This window comes from Neolamprologus brichardi, chromosome 9 (genome assembly GCF_056152115.1).
Source record: "Neolamprologus brichardi isolate AB-2024 chromosome 9, ASM5615211v1, whole genome shotgun sequence".
NCBI lineage: Eukaryota > Metazoa > Chordata > Actinopteri > Cichliformes > Cichlidae > Neolamprologus > Neolamprologus brichardi.
Genome location: NC_142112.1, coordinates 36,797,704 through 36,819,972, shown reverse-complemented (window position 1 = coordinate 36,819,972; position 22,269 = coordinate 36,797,704). Strand labels below are relative to the sequence as shown.

The 22,269-nt window shown below is 40.6% G+C and overlaps 1 protein-coding gene and 2 non-coding genes across 5 annotated transcripts in view; all 3 read left to right on the top strand.

Annotated features, from left to right (window-relative positions):
• Nucleotides 1-22,269, top strand: part of LOC148101592 (uncharacterized) — a 30,425-nt gene that overhangs the window by 2,549 nt on the left and 5,607 nt on the right. Inside the window, exons 2-3 of one of the 3 annotated variants that reach the window (XM_087846534.1) lie at nt 24-1,287; nt 1,651-2,737. The exons of 1 other annotated variant lie outside the window; for it this stretch is intronic. In XM_087846534.1, coding sequence (XP_087702660.1) covers nt 144-1,286 — 1,143 coding nt within the window. In that variant the 5' untranslated portion in view covers nt 24-143 and the 3' untranslated portion in view covers nt 1,287; nt 1,651-2,737. Of the gene's footprint in view, nt 1-23; nt 1,288-1,650; nt 2,738-22,269 lie in introns of those variants that run through there. One more of the 3 variants, XM_087846535.1, reaches the window with a different exon arrangement.
• Nucleotides 12,037-12,118, top strand: trnal-aag (transfer RNA leucine (anticodon AAG)). Its single transcript has one exon. It is a non-coding gene; the product is annotated as a tRNA-Leu (tRNA).
• On the top strand, nt 12,447-12,518 carry trnae-uuc (transfer RNA glutamic acid (anticodon UUC)). The gene has a single exon. It is a non-coding gene; the product is annotated as a tRNA-Glu (tRNA).

Genomic DNA, 22,269 nt, shown 5'->3' with positions numbered 1-22,269 from the left:
TGTTTGTATCTCTGTCACTGCAGGACCAGCGTGGAGCGAGTCAGCGCTCTCAGGAGGCCGACAAACCTCACAGAAGAAAGAGAGAGAAAAAACACAGCTGTGACGAGTGTGGGAAGGATTTTACTGTAAAAGCGTCCCTAAAAATGCATCAGGTCATCCACACTGGAGAGAGACCGTTCAGCTGTGATGAGTGTGGAAAGACTTTTACCCACTCTGGAAAATTAAAAAGACACCAACTCATCCACACTGGAGAGAGACCGTTCAGCTGTGGAGACTGTGGAAAGTCTTTTACCCAGTCTGGAAAATTAAAAACACACCAACTCATCCACACTGGAGAGAGACCGTTCAGCTGTGGAGACTGTGGAAAGTCTTTTACTGAGTCTGGAAGCTTAAAAAAACACCAACTCATCCACACTGGAGAGAGACTGTTCAGCTGTGGAGACTGTGGAAAGTCGTTTACTGAGTCTGGAAACTTAAAAAGACACCAACTCATCCACACTGGAGAGAGACCATTCATCTGTGGAGACTGTGGAAAGTCTTTTACTGAGCCTGGAAGCTTAAAAAAACACCAACTCATCCACACTGGAGAGAGACCGTTCAGCTGTGGAGACTGTGGAAAGTCTTTTACCAACTCTGGAAAATTAAAAACACACCAACTCATCCACACTGGAGAGAGACCGTTCAGCTGTGGAGACTGTGGAAAGTCTTTTACCCAGTCTGGAAACTTAAAAAGACACACACTCATCCACACTGGAGAGAGACCGTTCAGCTGTGGAGACTGTGGAAAGTCTTTTACCCACTCTGGAAGCTTAAAAACACACCAACTCATCCACACTGGAGAGAGACCGTTCAGCTGTGACGACTGTGGAAAGTCTTTTACCCACTCTGGAAGCTTAAAAAGACACCAACTCATCCACACTGGAGTTAAAGCGTACACCTGTGATCAGTGTGGCAGAGCTTTTACTCACAGTAACAGCTTACAGAATCATCTAGTTACCCACTCTGGAATTAAGGCATACAGCTGTGATATTTGTGGAAAAACTTTCAGCCAGATGGCGACCCGAAATATACACCTACGCATTCACACCAGACATGATGTGTACAGCTGTGATCAGTGTTTTAAACTATGTTTAACAGGCACACAGTTACAACAACACATGTTTACCCACTCTGAGGAAAGACCTTATAAATGTGACCTGTGTGAGAAGACTTTTAAATCTCCATATTACCTGAAAGCACACCAACAGATCCACACAAGAAAGACTCTACAAGTGCAGTTACTGTGAGGTATGTATTTTTATTTTTATCTTGTCAGCCCGACTGTTTGAAACAACTCTGCTCATCAAATTGTGTTAGCATGTTGGCAATTTTACTGCATGGATAAACACCTCTGAATGATTCTTCAGACTCTAATCACAGGTTTTTAGGGATAGTGTTTGAGGATTATATTACTGTTATTGTAGCATTAAACTAGTATTAATTTAATGTTTTTACTCTTATCATCTTTATAGCACATTATATTGAGCTGAGTGTGATAATGTAAACAGTAAAATGTAATTGGACTTGGGCAGAGATGCTCTTTATTTCAGGTGATGTTCAGGGTGAAAATGTTGAAGGACTGACTTACACTGTGTTTGTGTCTTTGTTTAGAAGCAGAGCGACACAGATGGATCCAGTTCTCAACCCTGTCATCACTGTGGGAAAGACTTTTTTTGTGACCTTTGTGGAAAAACCTTCAGTCATCAAAAGACCCTAAAAATACATCAACGTAGACACACTGGAGACAAAATAAACCACTGTAAAGAATGCGGGAGAGGCTTCACCACTTCAAAGGACTTCAAACAATATGAACTCCTTCACAGTGGGATTAAAAAGCACGTCTGCGATCAGTGTGGGTCATCCTTCATCCGTGCACATCAGCTTCAAAAGCATAAACGAGTCCACACATGAGAGAAACCAAACAAGTGCAGACACTGTGACAAAACCTTTTCACAATCATGCGATCATACTAAGCATGAACGCAGACACATGAAAGAGAACTTCATCTGTGAGAGAGTTTAAATAATCTCAGTTCATACTCCACTCACAAACGATTCCATGTTACGAATAACCTGTTACGTCTTGATTCCCGCTTTTAAGTAAATCTTGTAAACAGTACATTTGCATAACGACTGAAACCAGTCCAATGAATGAACAATGGGCTGTGAGGTCAATTTCTTGATCGTTAATAAGCAAATTCTTTTGACCATTGACCAACAACCACTGGTCAATGGCCATGAGTACCATTCACAGAGTAAAAATTTGCATAATGATTATGAAGGAACTTGTTTTACTGTTACCAATGTTCAAAAACATGTACTAAATTATCTCCTCTGTGCAAACATCAGCCTAATCATGCAGGGCTGAAATCACTCCCATCTCTGTGAATCTGCAGAGACAGAAAGATCCTCTTCTGGTTTCAGGGTGAGACTTCAAATCCATGAGATCAGGCTCCACAGAGTTTAGGTGGAATCTCCTGTAAAGATCTGATGAGGCAGCTATGAACGAAAATGTGCCTCTCATTACATTTTAAGCTTTCTAAACTGTTCTACTGTAGTGTTCGTGTTGAGTGGTTAGCTTTGTTCCAGCCGTTGGATGAAGAAATTTCTTTCCTGTTATCATGTTTTTATTTAATGCATTTTGATCCACGTCTTCTGCAGAGGTTTATGTTTTTCCGGGTTGTTTTTATGAAATCCTGCAACGGTTAAATACAATTTTTAAATTTTAAATAAAGAAATCATTTAATGACAGAGTTTGAGCCATGATGTCATTTCCTGTATTTCAGAGTAAAGACTGAAGTGACAAATGGAAACATCTTCACAGTCAGAGTCAAATTAACTGTTTTCAGTGACACAGATGAAGGTTTATCAGAGGACGAGACTTGGCTGTTCTCACAGGGTTCCTGCAGCTTATTGCAAACTCTGACCTAAAATTAATGAAAAATAAGATCTTTATTTTTTTTAAATATTTGATCAAACTTTCTGTAGCTATTAAAACATCTGATTTTGTGTTTATCAGCGTTTCCATAGTTGGCACTGCCTCTCTTCAGAAGTTGTTGATGTATATTGACATGACAGCATCACACAGTTGCTGCAGATTTTTCAGCTGGACATCCATGATGCAAATCTATATAGAAACTGAACATTTTCTGAAAACTCTCTGATCAAACTGACCGGGATGATCTCAAACTTTCTGCTGCTGATTGTTCTTGGCTCTAAAATTCATAGAAATATGGTATCCAACCAGATACTTGCTCCAGATGGCATTACCTTTGCCTCCAGTAACACTGTTAGAATCTTGGAGTCATTTTTGTCCAGGACATTAAACAAATATGCAGGGCTGCTCATATGCGCAACATCTCTAAAATTAGAAATATTCTGACTCAGAGTGACACTGAAAAATTGGTTCATGCATTTGTTGGATCTCGGCTGGACTACTATAATTCATTGTTGAGGAGTAGTAGGTGAGGGTTAGCTCATTTAGGTTTAGCAGCTAACAAGATGTTGTATTGGTCAGTAATAAAAAAAAATTGCCATGAGACCAAATATATACACACAGAAGCAGCTCAACTTATATAAACTGATAATATCTGTGGAATTAAACCCACACATCCATCTAAATATATCCATGACCTAATATATGATAACTCAAATTAAGCACAGTGGTAATGCAGTACTATAAACAGAATAATTTACTCTAACTCTGCCCCCTTTTGTTTTTCAAGAAAAATGTTATGTCCACACGTAAAATACCCTATACAGGTATTTTTGAGAATGCAACTGTTTCTATGCATTTGGGCCTTTTGTCCACGCATAAACGGCGTTTCGAATCACCGAAAACAGATTTCTTTTTTACACACAGTTACTGTCCCTCCATATAGAAAGGCAGAGGCGTCACAGTGTAATTATTTTATGTGTAGTTGTTTTTTTCCTGTGTGAAAAATGCCTCTCTGTGCAAAATGGGTTCAAAAGCATAAACAACTGTGGGACAATGTTTGTCTGTGATTTAAACCAGGGGAACAAATAGTGGCAGGATCAGCCTGATATTATCCCGCTGTAACATTACTGTATAAAGAGGTAACATTTCCAAAATGTCAGGAGTAGTTAGTCTTAATAAGAAGTGTTTGTGAACTAAAAATCAAGTATGTGGGATACTCCGTGATTTGGAGAGCCCAGCGCTGCTCCCAACGAAGGGAAAACCAATTCTGCAGGGGAGACCTACCTCGGCACTTGTGCAGGTGAAGCCAAAGGGAAGATATGCTTCACCATATTTTATAGTCTTTGTCTTAGAATGAAGTTGGTTTGGAAACATATTCAGCGATGCTTCATCTCCTGCTTTGCGTTTGTGTGGGCGCCCCGTCCGGACCATTATGCTAAAAGTGTCCAAGTGTTTTTTTTTTTTCCTTTTATTCTCACAAGAAGATAAATATTCTCCGCTACCCCACCCGTTCCAACATCTTCAACCCCATTAGTCCCACCACCTCCACCATTCAAAATAGCTTGGACCTGATCACCACTTCACAAGCGTCTCCACCCCCCACGATGCCTCCATACTGGAGAGTAGAGATGCAAAAAGAGTCTTTAACATACAGATCTCAACAACGCAGCTGAACCAGACTCAGTGTCTCCATCATAAACCATACAGTGGATCACAATATGAAGCAGTTTAAGATGATTGTTGCTGTGAACTTTCACTATAGAAAGAAAACTGAACAGAACATCTGAATTCACTCGATGCTGAACATTCATTTCATAGAATGAAGAATTGTAATTATACTCAGATCTACCTGTGCTTTAATGATGGGGCCTTTAAACTCACACACTCAACAGTTTTAACCAGCTTTCCTTCCTGCTTTGACTGCAGCTGTGTTTGACACAGGAAGACATTATTACATTCTTCAATATTATACTTTATTCTTTTTGGGGGAAGTGCAGCTTTAAACCTTCACATGATTCAAGTCAACCCAACAAATCAATCTGAACGATAACAAGTGGGAAAAACTTCTGTAAACAAAATGAAATAAAACCCAACATTCAATCCACAACATGATTAAAACATGATTATACCAAATCACCAAGAGCTGCACATTAACCACCACAATATCTTTTTATTCTCTGTGCTTTCAAATATGAACACTGTTTACTTTCATCTCTGTTTCATTAGTTTTTGTTAACATCTTCCTGTGCATCACTTTACAGCAGCCAGACACATTAAAATGAGACTTTGTAGGAGTTCACTTCCTCTCATGTGTTCATCCACAGCAGCTGGACAATAAAGTTTATTGTGACCCTGATACTGCAGCAGATCGCTCTCACCTTTAGATGAGCCCACAAACCGAGAGAAACTCCATGATGAAGCTGGAACTCTTTCCAAACACAGGAAACAGATCAGGGAGCAGAGACCCACGTGGTTCACGCTGATCTCAGCTACGATCCAGGAGACAAGGGTGGGCAGATCGATGCAGATATCGATCCAAACGTTGGTAGTAGTTTATGATTGATACTTTGTTTGTTTCTCTCCTCTGAGTTCACTGTTTTACTCGCACCTCTTCTTTCGCGGCAGACTGCAGACGGCAGAATCTGAAGAGACAGAAAGATCCTCTTCTGATTTCAGGGTCAGACTTAAATGTATTACATTAACTTTAATGTATTTTGATTCATGTGTTCTGCAGTTTTTGTTTTTTGTTTTTTTTTTTGTCAGGTTGTTTGTGCTATTAAATCCTGCAACAGTTAAACCAAAATTTTAAATGTTAAATAAAGAAATAGTTTAATGACAAAGAGTTTGATCCATGATGTCATTTCCTGTATATCAAAGCTGACGTGACAAATGTTCTCAGTGACACAGATGGCGGTTTATCAGAGGAGACTTGGCTGTTCTGACACTGAACAGGGTTCCTGCAGCTTACTGAAAATTCTGACCTGAAATTTATGGAAAAATAAGATCTTTAAAATGTTTTATATTTTAACAAAGTTGATGTAGGTATCAAAAATTCTGATTTTTTTTGTTTAAGATATAAAAAAGATTAATTTTGGAAAATAATCACTTAAAGTTGTGGTTTGATTTGCTCAGTTTATCAGCGCTTCCTTTGTTGGCACTGCCTCTCTTCAGAAGCTGTTGGTCTATATTGACATTTTTCGGCTGGACGTCCATGATGTGAATCTTATTTCACCACATCCCAAAGGTGCTCTATTGGACTGAGACTCAGGTAGGCTGTGGCCTGTAAATGATGTCAGTTGGTAGTAAGGCACCCAAATTGTGCCAACCAAACATCTCCACGCTATTACACCAGCAGCAGGATGGATCCATGCTTTATGTTGTTTAAGACAAACTCTGCCCCTAAAATCTGAAAGTGGCAGAGATTGAAAAATGTTGCCTGGACTGATGGGTCTCAATCTTGTCCACTTTTGTTGATCTCAAATGTAAAGTAACCCACCCATCATATTAATCACACTCTAGAACTTGTTTTAACATATGACATAGAAACTGAACATTTAACACTGTTTTCTGTAAACCCTCTCTTGTCTGATCGTTTGATAATAACATTTAAATTTACAATAATGGAATGAAGCCAGATAACACACATATAAAGACCTGGGTGACCTCTAAATTTCTGCTGCTGATTATACTTGGCCTACACTACCTAGAAATATGGTATCTAACCAGATACTTGCTCTGGATGGCATTACCTTGGCCTCCAGTAACACCTTGGAGTGATATTTGACAAGGACATTAAACAAATATTTAGGGCTGTGTGATGGACCGAGTTGAAAAAGATGGAGGAGTCACAAGAATTATTAGAAAAATAGGGTTTTCATTCATTTAACCCAAAAATTATAATTTCTAAAGTAATTAATGTTGAGCTCATAAAAAATGTCAAAGAAACAAAACTGAACTCAGGCAAAGAACTGCAAACTTACATAACTGACCTAAACATGAAATGGCACAGAAGGGTAAATATAAAGTCTGATCAGACCACTATGACACACGAGGAGTAATTAAACAAAACAAAATCGTAAACAACAAACAATGCAGTATAGTCTGGTTTGTTAATAAACTAAACACCAAAAAAGGAATTCAAAACTACTAAACCCTAAACTCAAACATTAAGTAGAAATACTTTGCTTTAAATTAAAGAAAACACCCTTCACCAGGAAGTGGTGGTACAGTCCAATTATCGCTCTTTGTATTTAAGGGCTTTAAACTCAGGCCACCACCTTTTGTCTGACAACTCCCCAGATTAATGTTAGTCAAAAATCCAACTAAGTAATGAAATGGTATGAATACATAAGTAAACTAAATGTGCGTGCTTACAAATAGAACTAAAGCATCCAAACCAATCAGTAGTGATGGCCAAATGAAGCTTTCTGAAGCTTGTATTGAAAAACAGTTCATTACTCTAAGCTTTTCAACACAGTCCTCTCTGGTGACATCTGGTGGCCAAAAATATGAAGAGCAGCTTGAATCCACAAAATAAAACCAAGTGCTTCGTAATGATTGCCCACTCTGCAGAGTGGAATTCTGAGTGATATTGGGCCACTGTTGTGTTGCTTTGAACGTGTATTTTTGGGGGGTTAAAAAAATGTGTTTTGTTTGTTTAATAAATAATTTTGACCAGTAAACTCTCCTTGTTTAAATATGCACCTTGCTGTGGTCTTTCTTTGCTTGTGACTTTGTTACATATAATATACATATAATAATGTACAACACATTATGGAGTATGCTTCTGCTGTGAGGTCCTGCTTCCATTACTTTTTTTTTTTTTTTTTTTTTTTTTTTTTCTTTTTTGCCTGTCCCGTTTGGCTCTTTTGCCATCAGAATTATTGTCTAAAGGCGAAGAAAGATGCCCAACGGATTTTCTTTACCAAATTGACCATCCCAGCTTTGCCGTAATGGTCCATTTGATTCACCTTTTATTCTTTATTTTATTTTCACTTGCTGAATACGGGACAGACTTGACTGGGGGAAAGAAAAGGGAGAAAGAAAGAGGGAAAGAAAAAGAGTTGAGAAGAGGGACGGGGGAGAAGGGCAAAAAACAAAAACCAACAGAATAAGCAGAGGAGAAAAAAAAAAATACATATATCGATCACCTGGATCACCTGTTGAGAAAGAAAAAAGAAAACAAGCAGAAGAAAACGAGAGTAATACAATAAACCACATCACAATGATATATGGGAATATGACAGTAAATACTAAATATTAAACATTATTGTGCAGCACGTAAGATCGACAGCACAGTGTGCATTGAGGTAGGAGCCAAAAAGGGTGTAGTTTGTGTGTGTGATCACCCGTGTGTACACCTGTGAGCATGGACGCGCTTGTTTTCTTAAAAGGTTCCCTCATGTAATGATCTGCTAGAGGGTGTGGGGGGCCACTGCCCCGTCCTCCAGGGCATGAAGCAGGTATGGAGGAGATCAAAACTCCAGACATCCAGAGGCCCCCAGAACACAAGAGACCAAGGAAGACCAACAGAGGGGCAGCCGTGCCACTGTCCCAGAAAGAGCTGAGGAGAGTCCCAGATGAGGGGTCACCCAGCAGCCACGGAGCAGAAGCCAGGGGGGGCTGCAGTGACGTGCCCGTGAGCTCCGCCGGCAGCCAGCTGTGCCTGAGTGACCGAGCCCCAGGCCGAGAGGCCGGGGGCACCCCACCTCCGAAGTGGCCCAAGCGAGCCCCAGGCTCCAGGCCCCGATAAGCAGCCGCCAAGCAGTGAGCCGGTGTGTACCCGGGCGCCCACCCCCGGACACAAAGAACCACCAACGCACCGATGTCTGAGGGAGTCCGCCACCGGCAGGGGAAGTGGTGGGGGGAGATAGGCCTCCAAACCTTGGAGGGCCTGAGCTGTCCTCAGAGAGGTGGCATCTGATACCCAACCTGACATATAGACACAGACATACAGGCACACACAGATACAAACATCCATTCCCACCCTCATGCTCTCATATGCACTTACTCCACACTCAACCAACGTGGAGACAGACATAAAGAGACGCTGTACACACAATCACACTCCCCAAGCGTACTCTACGAACCGGGTCTAGGTACCCTTGCCCCTGGAGGGGGGAACTGCACCCAGACCCAGGTTGTGTTACCCTTTTCCCTGCGGTGGGGAGAAGCAGACCGCCCCGACTCCGCAGCAGCAGGGAGGCCCCACATTCCGGATCCCAGTCGGACAGCCAACTCCTCCTCCTAGCCCCCCTGCTCCAGCAGAAAGCAGAGAACGAGGGTGAGAGAAGACTCCTAACCTCCTGCTTCCATTACTTATGCAATTAATCGCTAGACGGGTGTATTTATAAATAATATTATATTGGGGAAATTTTCCTATACATATTTTTGACCTGGGGGTAGAATTGATTGAGAACTGGAAAGGGAAAATGCTTATGAACTTGCAAATTAAAAACATGATGCATTTAAGGTAACCCTTTTTCATTTTTATTTAAGAGGAGAATTTGTTCCACTGTGCGATGGCCGAACCTGTTCCTTTTCGTGGAGATAATTTCTCCTGCATTAAGGAAAATCCCTTCACGTGGAACAGAAGAGGCTGGAGTGCAGAGAAACTGGTAGAGATGCAGTTATACAGTCTACCTGGGCCCCACAAACTATCAGCTAAAGAGAATAAATACATTAAATTGCTGCACATTTGGCAGACTAACATTTTAAGATTAATTACACAATAAAATATATATTTTTATAACATTAAATGTAAAGAGTCAAACAGAAGTCTTTCTAAAGTTATTTAATGGTATTTATATTTTTGACATTTTACATTTTTCCCGTTTCCAGATAAAATAAACACGCACAAAACAAAAGCAAACAGCCAGAATACAAAGCTGGAAAACCCACCCGATCGACCAAAATCTACTCAAAATACTCCCACACAACAGAACCTCCTCTCTTCCTCGCTGGCTCCATATCAGTGGTTGATGATCAGTGATCAGTGGTTTGCTATCTGTCACCATCAAAGCACTCCACAAATCCTACGAATGACTCACTTCCTTATAAACCATTGAATGAGACACCAAAGCAGTCACGTTCTAAATGAAGCTTCGGACGTCACTGATCACGTGACTCTGGCCAAACGAATCAACCTTCGACACAGTGCTTCTGAAGCAGTGGCTGTGTCCCAATTCAGGGTCTGCAGCCTTAAAGTACGCAGCCTCAACGGTCCTCAAGGGCCGCGTACTCAAAGACCGCTAAGGCCGGAAGTGTGAGGCTTGTAGGCTTGTGAAATTGCGACGGTCTAGCCTCCATCGCCCCGCCAAGGTTGCCTAGCAACCATGATAGCTGAAAACGTGTGGTTGACAGAAATGAAGGAGAACATATTTTGTTCATTTGTTTGTTTGTTTTTAGACGAGCTTTGTGTGATTTGATAAATATCTGAGGCTGAGACCACAGGACTGTAAAACATGATTGTTGGGCTTCATTTCTGTACTGAACAGTCATTTAAGATTAGCTAGTAAATAACAATTAGCTAATGTTGTTCATGAGACTAAAGTCAGTGTAAATATGATATGGCCAATATTATAGTTATTATATTAATCATCATAAGTTTTTACAGCAGTGAGTTTGAACTCTCAAATCAAATCACTTTTATTGTCACATCACATGTGCAGGTACACTGGTACAGCACATGTGAGTGAAATTCAGGTGAGTGAACTCTGTGTCAAATACTGAGCTTCAGTAAAGATTCAAGTTGCAGTTATTTATATCACCTATCCTATCACCTTAAATCTTCACTCAAAGACAAGTATCTTTGCCCGTCTATATATAGATGTATTATATATAAGAGACAAATATTGTTCGTTTATTATGTTGGCATTACTAAATTTGGCTCAGTGCTTACATATATGTGTAAAAGCAAATGTACGAGCTGTGAAAACTGTTTCTGATAGAATGAAGAGTAGACTGATATATTAAATATTCCTTTATTGGGTGAGAAAATCAGACCACGTCATAGCTGCTTTAACTCACACAGAATAGATATCAGAGCCTTAAACAGGCTGACTTCTGCTAAATGGGTCAAAGTGGGCACAAAGTCTACAAACACATAACATCCTTATAGAATATGATGTAACACTATAGATCAACTTACCTCAGAATATATAAAGCATATAAACAATTACAGCAATATGATGCAACAAACACAGCAGTGCTACTAATCCAAAATACTCAAAGCTACAAAAGTGTCCTTGATTTCACGACAGTGGTGCCCAAGCACCTGACTCCCATATGGTCTAGCGGTTAGGATTCCTGGTTTTCACCCAGGCGGCCCGAATTCAACTCCCGGTATAGGAACATGTCTTTAATGTTTCCCTAAGCCAAGGTGTACCGTGTGTTATTCCTATGCTGGGATAAATGGGGATGGTTGTTGGAAGGTACCTGTTAACTCTTGACAATGTGCTAGTGAACAAAGCAATCACAAGTGTCTTCTTAGTGCAGCACTGCATACCCATTTGCCACCTCCAGTCAATACTCTCCAAGCAGGATCAGAATACAGACTTTTCCCTCTTCCCCTTAGGATTGCCATGAAGGAAACAGGAAAACCAGCCAAAACCTGGCTAAGCGCATGTCACGACACAAAACAGCTAACTCACCATTGTTAATCAGTTTTGGGTATTCTGCAAAGGTACTGTTTATGAAGTTGAAGAAAGTTGTTCCAGTTTGTGTTACACCTTTGCAAGCTTTGCTGTTTCCCTGCTGTAACTACATGCCACTCAAGTGTGCTTCAAGTCCACCGCATTGTAAGGTGTTAGGCTGTGAAGTCTAAGGACCGGGGTTAAGGCTTTGGGTTCTTCACACATGTGGGTTGAAATCTCATTGCTGCAATAGGATCTTACCCAGGGCAGGCAGATGCCATCCTGTCCAAAAACACCCAGTGAAGTAGGAGACCATTTCTTTCCTACAACATTAAAAGCATTGCTGAATGTTCTGGGCCTCTAGTTTGTGCTGCACCTTTTCAAGTTTTACCATCTAGTACTTGGCTAGGAGGCTGCTAGCTGTAGTGGTAGCATGACCGAGCGGTCTAAGGTGCTGGATTAAGGCTCCAGTCTCTTTGGGGGCGTGGGTTCGAATCCCATTGCTGCCACGCAGATGTAGCTGCAAAGTTCCCTTGGTGTTGGGTTTCATGTCTTGCCAATGAATGTAAAGCCCTACATGGCATGGAGATTAAATTCTGTTGCCACAGGTATGCCAAGTCCAACTTGCAGGAATCTCCTCAAGAGTAAATCTTTTGATGGAGGGCTTTGAAGTCTTAACAACTTGCAGAATTTTCCACCAGTTTTCAAGTTAATTTGTTGGTTTTCACTCATGGTGTCATCCCTGACTAGTTACGGCTTTTAACCAGAACCTGCAGCCAGTGGGGGAGTGGTTAAGGTGGTGCTGTGTTGCACTCACCATGACTGCAAGCACCTCACTCCCATGTGGTCTAGCGGTTAGGATTCCTGGTTTTCACCCAGGTGGCCTGGGTTCAACTCCCGGTATGGGAACATTTCTTTAAGAACTGCATTGACCCCATTTCACCCTAGGTTTAAAATTCTGCCTGCAAATGTCAGAGGTGTACTCTTCTGTGTCCATATTTTCTCCAGCATACGGGGGATTCCCATCATAATGAGTCTTTTGGTAAGAGGTGATAAAGAACCTAATCAAAAATTTCAATCCAAATTCCCTCCATCTTTGTGAGGTAGTGCATTTCCATTGTTGTTTCCATATTTGAGTCCATTCATCCTGTGTTATGCACACTCCTCCCTCCTTCTCCCATAATATCTTATTTGTAAAAAATGTATACAAAGAGGAAATGTGTTTTTTGTTGACTTCGCCACTATATGCCTTTTTGAGCATTGCTATCAAATCTACATTAGTGTCCGACGCCACTCTAATTGTCGTCTTTATATAGTGCCTTATTTGCAAGTATCGGCATAAATCCTGTCTTTCCAGATGGTATTTTTGTTTCAATGTATCAACACTAATTAAATTCCCATCTTTAATCAGACTATCAAATGTAGGTAATCCTTTAGCAGACCAACTTTCAAGACGTGAGTCCAATTTATTTGGGGGTAAAGTCAGAGACATAAGCATATCATTTAAATAATGCCAAGTCTTGTTCTAGCTTAAATTCAAAAATATATATTGTTAATTAAATGTTCAATAAAAACTGGAAAAGGTTGCATTTCCTGAGAAAATGCAGTGTAGTGGAATCTGATGAAAACAGCAGGAAAATCTCCCTTTTAACAGGAAAGCAGAACTCTCAAAGAACCAGGCTCAGGGAGGGGCGGCCATCTGCCACAACCGGGCAGGGGTGAGAGAAGGAAGACAGGATAAAAGACATGCTGTGGAAGGGAACCAGAGATTAATAACAAGTATGATTCAATGCAGAGAGGTCTATTAACACATAGTGAGTGAGAAAGATGACTGAGGAAGAAATACTCAACACATCATGGGAAATTCCCCTGCTGCCTACACCTAATGCAGCATAAATAAGGAAGAATTCAGAGCCACCTGATCCAGCCCTAACTGTATGTTTTACCAAAAGGGAAAGTTTCAATCCTAATCTTAAAATTAGAGCTAGTGTCTGCCTCACCAATCCCAACTATAAGCTGGTTCCGTGATAGAGGGCCCTGAAAACTCAAGGCTCTTCCTCCCATTCTACTTTTAAATACTCAAGGAACAAGAAGAAAGCCCTGTCAGTACTCTTGCTGCAGCATTTTGGATTAACTGAAGGTGTCTAAGGAAGTTTTTAGGACATCTTGATAACAGCAAATTACAGTAGTCCAGTCTAGAAGTAATAAATTAATGAACAGCATCACTCTGAGACAGAATATTTTGAGATGTTTAGAGATATTGCGCATATGAAATAAAGCAGCTCTACATATTTGTATAATGTCCTGGTCAAATATTACTCCAAGATTCTGACAGTGTTACTGGAAGCCAAGGTAATTCCATCCAGAGCAAGTATCTGGTTAGATATTATGTTTCTAGGAATTTTAGGGCCAAGTACAATCAGCCGCAGAAAGTTAGACATCACCCAGGTCTTTATATCTTTAAAACATTTCAGCAATTTAATTATTAATTGGTGTGTGTTACCTGGTTTTATGGATAGACAAAGCTCAGTGTCATCTGCGTAGCATCTACTGCAGGGGTCCCCAATCTCAGTCCATTGTCCCTGCAGGTTTTAGATCTCACCCTGGGTCAACACACCTGTATCACATGATTAGCTCATTACCAGGCCTCTGGAAAACTTCGGCTGTGTCCCAATTAAGAGACCGCTCGCTTGAAGTACGTGCACTACGCGTACTACGTACGGTGCGTACTATGTACGGTGCGTACTATAAGTACGAGAAGTGCGGAAGTGAGAGGCTTGTGAAATGGGACGTTCTAGCCTTCGTCGCGCTGTTCAGGTTGCCTAGCAACCATGATACTAACCGCGAGAAACGTTACATACAGCTTTGTGTGACAGAAATGAAGGAGAAAAAAATGTTTTTTGTTAGTTCATTTTTGTCATGACATCACTTTGATTAGTTGAGTATCTGAGGCTGAGACCACAGGACTGTAAAACATGATTGTTGGGCTTCATTTCTGTACTGAACAGTCATTTCAAGAGTAGTTAGTAAATAACTATTAGCTAACGTTGTTCATGAGACTAAAATCATCTCACTGTGGTAATGTAAATACTGGCTTCTTTCCATTATTGTAAATTTAAATGTTATAGTGACTTGCAAATTACGCACAGCCCACTTTGCAATTATTTATTTGCAAAAAATGTTTGGAATCATGTATGATTTTCGTTCCACTTCTCACATGTACACCACTTTGTTTTGGTCTTTCATGTGGAATTCCAATAAAATTGATTCATGTTTGCGGCTGTAATGTGACAAAATGTGGAAAAGTTCAAGGGGGCCGAATACTTTTGCAAGACACTGTATTAGCAAAAGATCAGACCAGAGAGGGTTTACAGAAAACAGTGTTAAATGTTCAGTTTCTATGTCATATGTTAAAACAAGTTCTAGAGTGTGATTAATATGATGGGTGGGTTCTTTTACATTTGAGATCAACAAAAGTGGACAAGAAAAGATTGAGACCCATCAGTCCAGGCAACATTTTTCAATCTCTGCAACTTTCAGATTTTAGGGGCAGAATTTGTCTTAAACAACATAAAGCATGGATCCATCCTGCTGCTAGTGTAATAGCGTGGAGATGTTTAATTGGCACAATTTGGGTCCCTTAGTACCAACTGACATCATTTACAGACCACAGCCTAACTGAGTCTCAGTCCAATAGAGCACCTTTGGGATGTGGTGAAATAAGATTCACATCATGGACGTCCAGCCGAAAAATCTGCTGTCATGTCAATATAGACCAACAACTTCTGAAGAGAGGCAGTGCCAACAAAGGAAACTCTGATGAACTGAGCAAATCAAACCACAACTTTAAAAGATCATTTTCCAAAATTAATCTTTTTATATCTCAAAAAAAAACAGAATTTTTGATACCTACAGCAACTTTGTTAAAATATAAAAAAATTTAAAGATCTTATTTTTTTTATAAATTTCGGGTCAGAATTTTCAGTAAGCTGCAGGAACCCTGTTCAGTGTCAGAACAGCCAAGTCTCCTATGATAAACCTCCATCTGTGTCACTGAGAACATTTGTAACATCAGTTTTGTCATTGTTATTGTTGTTTATTTGTTATTAATGTTAGTCAAAAATCCAACTAAGTAATGAAATGGTATGAATACATAAGTAAACTAAATGTGCGTGCTTACAAATAGAACTAAAGTATCCAAACCAATCAGTAGTGATGGTCAAATGAAGCTTTCTGAAGCTTGTATTGAAAAACGGTTCATTACTCGAAGCTTTTCAACACAGTCCTCTCTGGTGACATCTGGTGGCCAAAAATAAGAAGAGCAGCTTGAATCCACAAAATAAAACCAACTGCTTCATAATGATTGCCCACTACAGAGTGGAATTCTGAGTGATATTGGGCCACTGTTGTGTTGCTTTGAACGTGTATTTTTGGGGGGTTAAAAAAATGTGGTTTATTTGTTTAATAAATAATTTTGACCAGTAAACTCTCCTTGTTTAAATATGCACCTTGGTGTGGTCTTTCTTTGCTTGTGACTTCGTTACATATAATATACATATAATAATGTACAACACATTATGGAGTATGCTTCTGCTGTGAGGTCCTGCTTCCATTACTTATGCAATTAATCGCTAGACGGGTGTATTTATAAATAATATTATACTGGGGAAATTTTCCTATACATATTTTTGACCTGGGGGTAGAATTGATTGAGAACTGGAAAGGGAAAATGCTTATGAACTTGCAAATTAAAAACATGATGCATTTAAGGTAACCCGTTTTCATTTTTATTTAAGAAGAAAATTTGTTCCACTGTGCGATGGCCGAACCTGTTCCTTTTTGTGGAGGTAATTTCTCCTGCATTAAGGAAAATCCCTTCACGTGGAACAGAAGAGGCTGGAGTGCAGAGAAACTGGTAGAGATGCAGTTATACAGTCTACCTGGGCCCCACAAACTATCAGCTAAAGAGAATAAATACATTAAATTGCTGCACATTTGGCAGACTAACATTTTAAGATTAATTAAACAATAAAATATATTTTTTTATAACATTAAATGTAAAGAGTCAAACAGAAGTCTTTCTAAAGTTATTTAATGGTATTTATATTTTTGACATTTTACGTTTTTCCCATTTCCAGATAAAATAAACACGCACAAAACAAAAGCAAACAGCCAGAATACAAAGCTGGAAAACCCACCCGAATGACCAAAATCTACTCAAAATACTCCCACACAACAGAACCTCCTCTCTTCCTCGCTGGCTCCATATCTCCCAGTAGAAATATCAGTGGTTTGCTATCTGTCACCATCAAAACAATCCACGAATCCTGCGAATGACTCACTTCCTTTTAAACCATTGAATCAGATATCAAAGCCGTCACGTTCTAAATGAATTTTCGGACGCCACTGATCACGTGACTCTGGCCAAACGAATCAAGAGCTTCTGAAGCAGTGTGTTGATTTTTTTGATACACGCACCGTCAGCTTCAAGGAAGCCATCACTACCAATCAGTAAACTTATTAGAAACTAAAGTGTGTGATTGTGTTCACATGAAGGAATTAAAATACACAAGAGTTACGGACTTTAGAGTGTGGCCATGGTTTTAGCCATCACAGGCTACTTTATTTCATATGTGCAATATCTCTAAACATCTCAAAATATCCTGTCAGAGTGACACTCAAAAACTACTCCATGCATTTATTATTTCTAGACTGGACTACTGTAATTTGCTATTATCAGGATGTCCTAAAAACTCCCAGAGAAGCCTGCAGGTAATCCAAAATGCTGCAGCAAGAGTACTGACAGGGCTTACTTGTTGTTTAAAAGTAGAGTGAGAGGCAGAGCCTTGAGTTTTCAGGTCCCTCTTCTGTGGAACCAGCTTCCAGTTGGGATTGGTGAGGCAGACACTATCTCTATTTTTAAGATTAGGCTTCAAACTTTCCCTTTTACTAAAATATATAGTTAGGGCTGGATCAGGTGACCCTGAATTCTCCCTTATTTATGCTGCAATGGGTGTAGGCTGCTGGGGGATTCACATGATGTATTGAGTATTTCTTCCTCAGTCAGCTTTCTCACTCACTATGTGTTAATAGAGCTCTCTGCATTCAATCATACTTATTAATCTCTGTCTGTCTTCCACAGCATGTCTTTTCTCCTGTTTTCCTTCTCTCACCCCAACCGCCTGTGGCAGATGGCCGCCCCTCCCTGAGCCTGGTTCTGCTGGAGGTTTCTTCCTGTTAAAAGGGAGTTTTTCCTTCCCACTGTCACCAAAGGGATTGTTGGCTTTTGTGTGTATTATTGCAGGGCAGGGGGTCCACTACGTCCATGATCCAATCTGGAGCCACTAATCCTAAGGGTACATCTTTCACCCTTTTACAAAGCTGGGATTGCAGCCATTCCCCAACTCTCTGTGAATGGTACTCATGGAATTTGATCAGTGGCTGTTGATCAATGGTCATGATTTGCATATTAATGATGAAGAAATTTATCTTACAGCTCATTGTTCATTCAGTGGGCTGTTTTCGTCATTGTGCAAATGTACTGTTTACTAGGTTTGGGAAACCTGCAGTCAGCTGAGATTTAAGAAGTCACTTGCAACACTAAAAAAACGCCACGTCCAGATGAACAGAATCAATTATTTTGGTACAAACAATTCACCACAAAAAGACTCAATATTCAGAAATGCTTTAAACTGTGCAGTAAATATGTATAACAAACTCAAAACAATGTAATTTAAAACATACTGCAAAACAGTGCTGGCTCTCAGTTCAGTGGGAGAAATTTTCATGGGCATGTGCAGCTAGAATTTTACTTTGGAGGAAATGGGGTTGTGGTGGGGCGTGGCCTGCGGTGCCGTGCAGGGAGGGCGGACGCACCTGCACAGCATCCTTAATCACATCCACCAAGTTTAAAACACGGGGACTCAGGTGTGGTGTGAGGTGTTGTGAATAAAATGTCTGAAAACGCTGATCCCTGGACCCGCCGTGCCTTATTCATGCCACAGGGGTCAATGCAATTCTTAAGCACGTGTGCAAATGTCCGATGGATGGATGGAACTTTATTAATCCCTCGGGTCGGTTCCTCCGGGAAATTCAGTTTCCAGTAGCACAGCACCGACAGAAGTTGCATGTTACAGATACGATAAGGGAAATGAGAGTAAGGATATAAGCACACAGCCCCACTCCACTGATGACTTGCTGTTGGCCAACACCCTCAACGACTTTTACTGCCGGTTTGATGAGCCATCAAGCAGCCTTGACATCTCCACCTTCCCCAACAATAGAGACACTTTAGTCCATCATCCCCCCACCTCCCCACTCCCACCAGCACAGAGCCACAGGAGCCCCCTCCTCACTTCACAGCTATGAGGATTTCACACCACCATCTTCCACTACAACCCTTCATATTCATGAAGCAGATGTGAGGAAGCAGTTTAACCCTTTAGACCTACCACAGAACCAAGTCTGCCTGAGCTTATCGTTATATTTTTACATGTTGTACTTCCATTTTTGGGAGCATTTCAAGTTGCTATACATCAATACAACCATTATATCCCAAATTTTAATCATATGTATGCATTAAGTCAACAGCAACTACATAAATTGCAAAAGTGGTATTTTTACACACATTTCTAGTTAAAGAAATTTCAGAGGTTCATCCCTCAAAATTGTAAATGTAAAAAAGTTGCACAAAACAGTTTCCAACCAGACAAAATTAATTTTGAGTGTCTTCATAGTTTTATTTTTAAGATACACCAATTTGTTTATACTGCAGCCACCAACTTTGTAATTCTCATTTACATGACTTATTTAAACATTCTCCTCTTGAATGCAAATTTCTTAAAAACATCTTTTATCCTTTTAAGAGTAAATAAATGTGAAAGCTGTTCCATCCTAAAAGAGTACAACAATGTGTAGTTTATGATGTTCCACAGGTTTCAGCATCTTTTTGAATTTGTCACATCTGGAAAGGTATGAGTGAGCTTTCGTAACGTACTGTGAGTGATGCTCGTCAGCACACAAACCCAGAGTTTCTCTACAGGAACACAGACAGAGTTATTCCCTGTACTGTAAGGACACATTCAGCATTGTGCAGTAAATCCAGATCATCCCAGTTAAATGATTACATGGATGTGATTGTGATCGTCAGAGCAGCACTGATCAGTGTCAGGTTATAATGTCCACAGTGTACACAAACACTAAGTTTGAGTGTGTGCAGCGAGAATTCAGTCAAAGCATTTAACTGGGGTGTGAAAAAATAAGCTGAACTCTACAGCTTGTGTGGTGCCCTGTGGCTTTAGGTGCTGACAAGCTTTCCTTCTGTTCTCCAGCATTTTCATTTACAGCCGTAAAATATCTCCACATGTTGTTCCTCTTTCTCTCTCTCTTCAGTCCAAATGCGTTTTCCGTGTGTAGCCGAGTCACGTGACGGCACAGTATCAAATCCCAGCAGGGCAGAAGAAGGGGGCGGAGCAAAGTGAGTCTGCAGCATACGTAGAGGTGTTCGCACAGACAGAGCTGCTTCTTCATCCGCAGCGAGTAAAATAGTGAACCCAGAGGAGAGAAACAAACAAAGTATTGATCATAAACCACTACCAACGTTTGGATCGATATCTGCATCGATCTGCCCACCCTTGTCTCCTGGATCGTAGCTGCGATCAGCGTGAACCACGTGGGTCTCTGCTCCCTGATCTGTTTCCTGTGTTTGGAAAGAGTTCCAGCTTCATCACGGAGTTTCTCTCGGTTTGTGGGCTCATCTAAAGGTAAGCACCGAGCTAACCTCAACACTAGATTTACTAACCCTTTGCAAATTTGCGTAAATCCCTTGAACCCAACACCTACTAAAATCACTGACTTTCTTATATTCTGGTGCAAGTCCCGAGGTGTTAATCACCCCTGCTGAGATTTTTACAGGTCATATCCTCGATTCTCCTGCTTTTGTTGTGCAAACCACCCATTGTCTTTGTGGCCTGGCACATCTGCTTTTGCACAATGTGGCTGTATCCCAATTCAGGGTCTGCAGCCTCAAAGTACACAGCCTCAATGGTCCTCAAGGGCCGCGTACTCAAAGACCGCTAAGGCCGGTGTTCCAGATCTACTGGCGTTTAGATCAAGGCGTTGGTCGAACAGATGTGTGGCAGTCTTGCGTTTCAGGAGCTGCTACCGACAAACCAGCAAAAAAACGCCAAATGTGTCATCTGTGACACTTGTGAGGTTATCTCGAACACACTCTGTCAGTCTTGATGCCGTTGAACAACAAAATGTTTACAAATGTTTCGAGTTTACCTGGTGATATCCTCATGCGTGACGCGATCGCGAAAACAGCAAACAATTAACACCACGCCGATGTTGTTCACAGGAAAGCAAGAGTAAACGATCGGGAGACTCTTGTCGTCGTTATCGTTCCCCTCGCACGTTTTATTTCTCCGGTTTCAGCGTTTTTGCTTCACAACTAAAGCGAGCAGTTTACTTTGTGCACTAACATGGAGTCGAGTCAACCAGCGCCACCTCTGGCCAAGTGCCACAGCCTACAGCCAGATCAACTTGTGACACACATCTGCAGCACGTTTGAATTCGTTTCATGCACAACACATTTGTACCTTTCAATTGTCTCTGTCTGTGCGTCATGCAAATAAACCTTTGAAAAGAATGAAATGATATCATGTATGTACTATCAGGCTACATTTCTACAAAATGCCAAATTATATACACAAAGTCATAAGAATCACCACCCATGTTCATCATGATATCAATACTTTTGCCTGGGTTACTTCAACATCACTGGGTGACATTTCACTTTGATGCACCGACAGTGGAATTATAGTTCAGGTGACCTGCATGCCTTTGCACTTTAAAGACACTAGAGCACCTAAAGGACGCATGGAAACATCAAGTGAAACACAGATAAGACTGTTGCACAGAAATATGCAGTATCTGCACACTGTAACATGTTTAGTTGCTTTACTCAAGAGCCTGACTTCAGATGAATGGCTCTGACAATCTAATTTTTCTTGCAGATTGAATGCACCCTCTATGGGAAGTGGTACCACACAGTGTGTGTGGACTTCCCCTCTGCAGAAGGCGACTACAAATGTTGTGGTTTCTAAATAAACAGAAAAAATTGATCCCTGTTGTGTTCACTTACTGATTGTTTTTAGTGTTGACAATCCACATTGCTGGGATTGCATCTTTCAACATGTTTGTGGGTAGATCTGAACATGTTTGTGGGTAAGTGCAGCCACTCAGCCTCTACTCAATGTGATCATAGCAGCAGGTGCAGATGTGTCACAAGTTAATCTAGTAGTAGGCTATGGTATTTGGCCACAGGTGGCAGCAGTGGACTGACCTGCATTGGAGACTGCTCCAGCTGCTGTGTGATAGTGGATCTGCTACAAATTGAAGATCACATGCAAGTGTTGGAAATTAACGCTTGTATTATGTTGAAAAACAAAAAAGTGACATTGATTTTGTTGCGGGTCATTTTGACCCGTACTGTGTAAATCCACTCAGAATTGTCAAGAAACTGCAATAAAACAATAGCAACTTTATTTCCCATCAGATAAACATGTAGAACACAGACATACAACAGTTTGACTTTCCATAACTATTTTAGGAACAATTTGGTTTTTCGTTCTTACAAACACATTTCTTTTGAACCTGC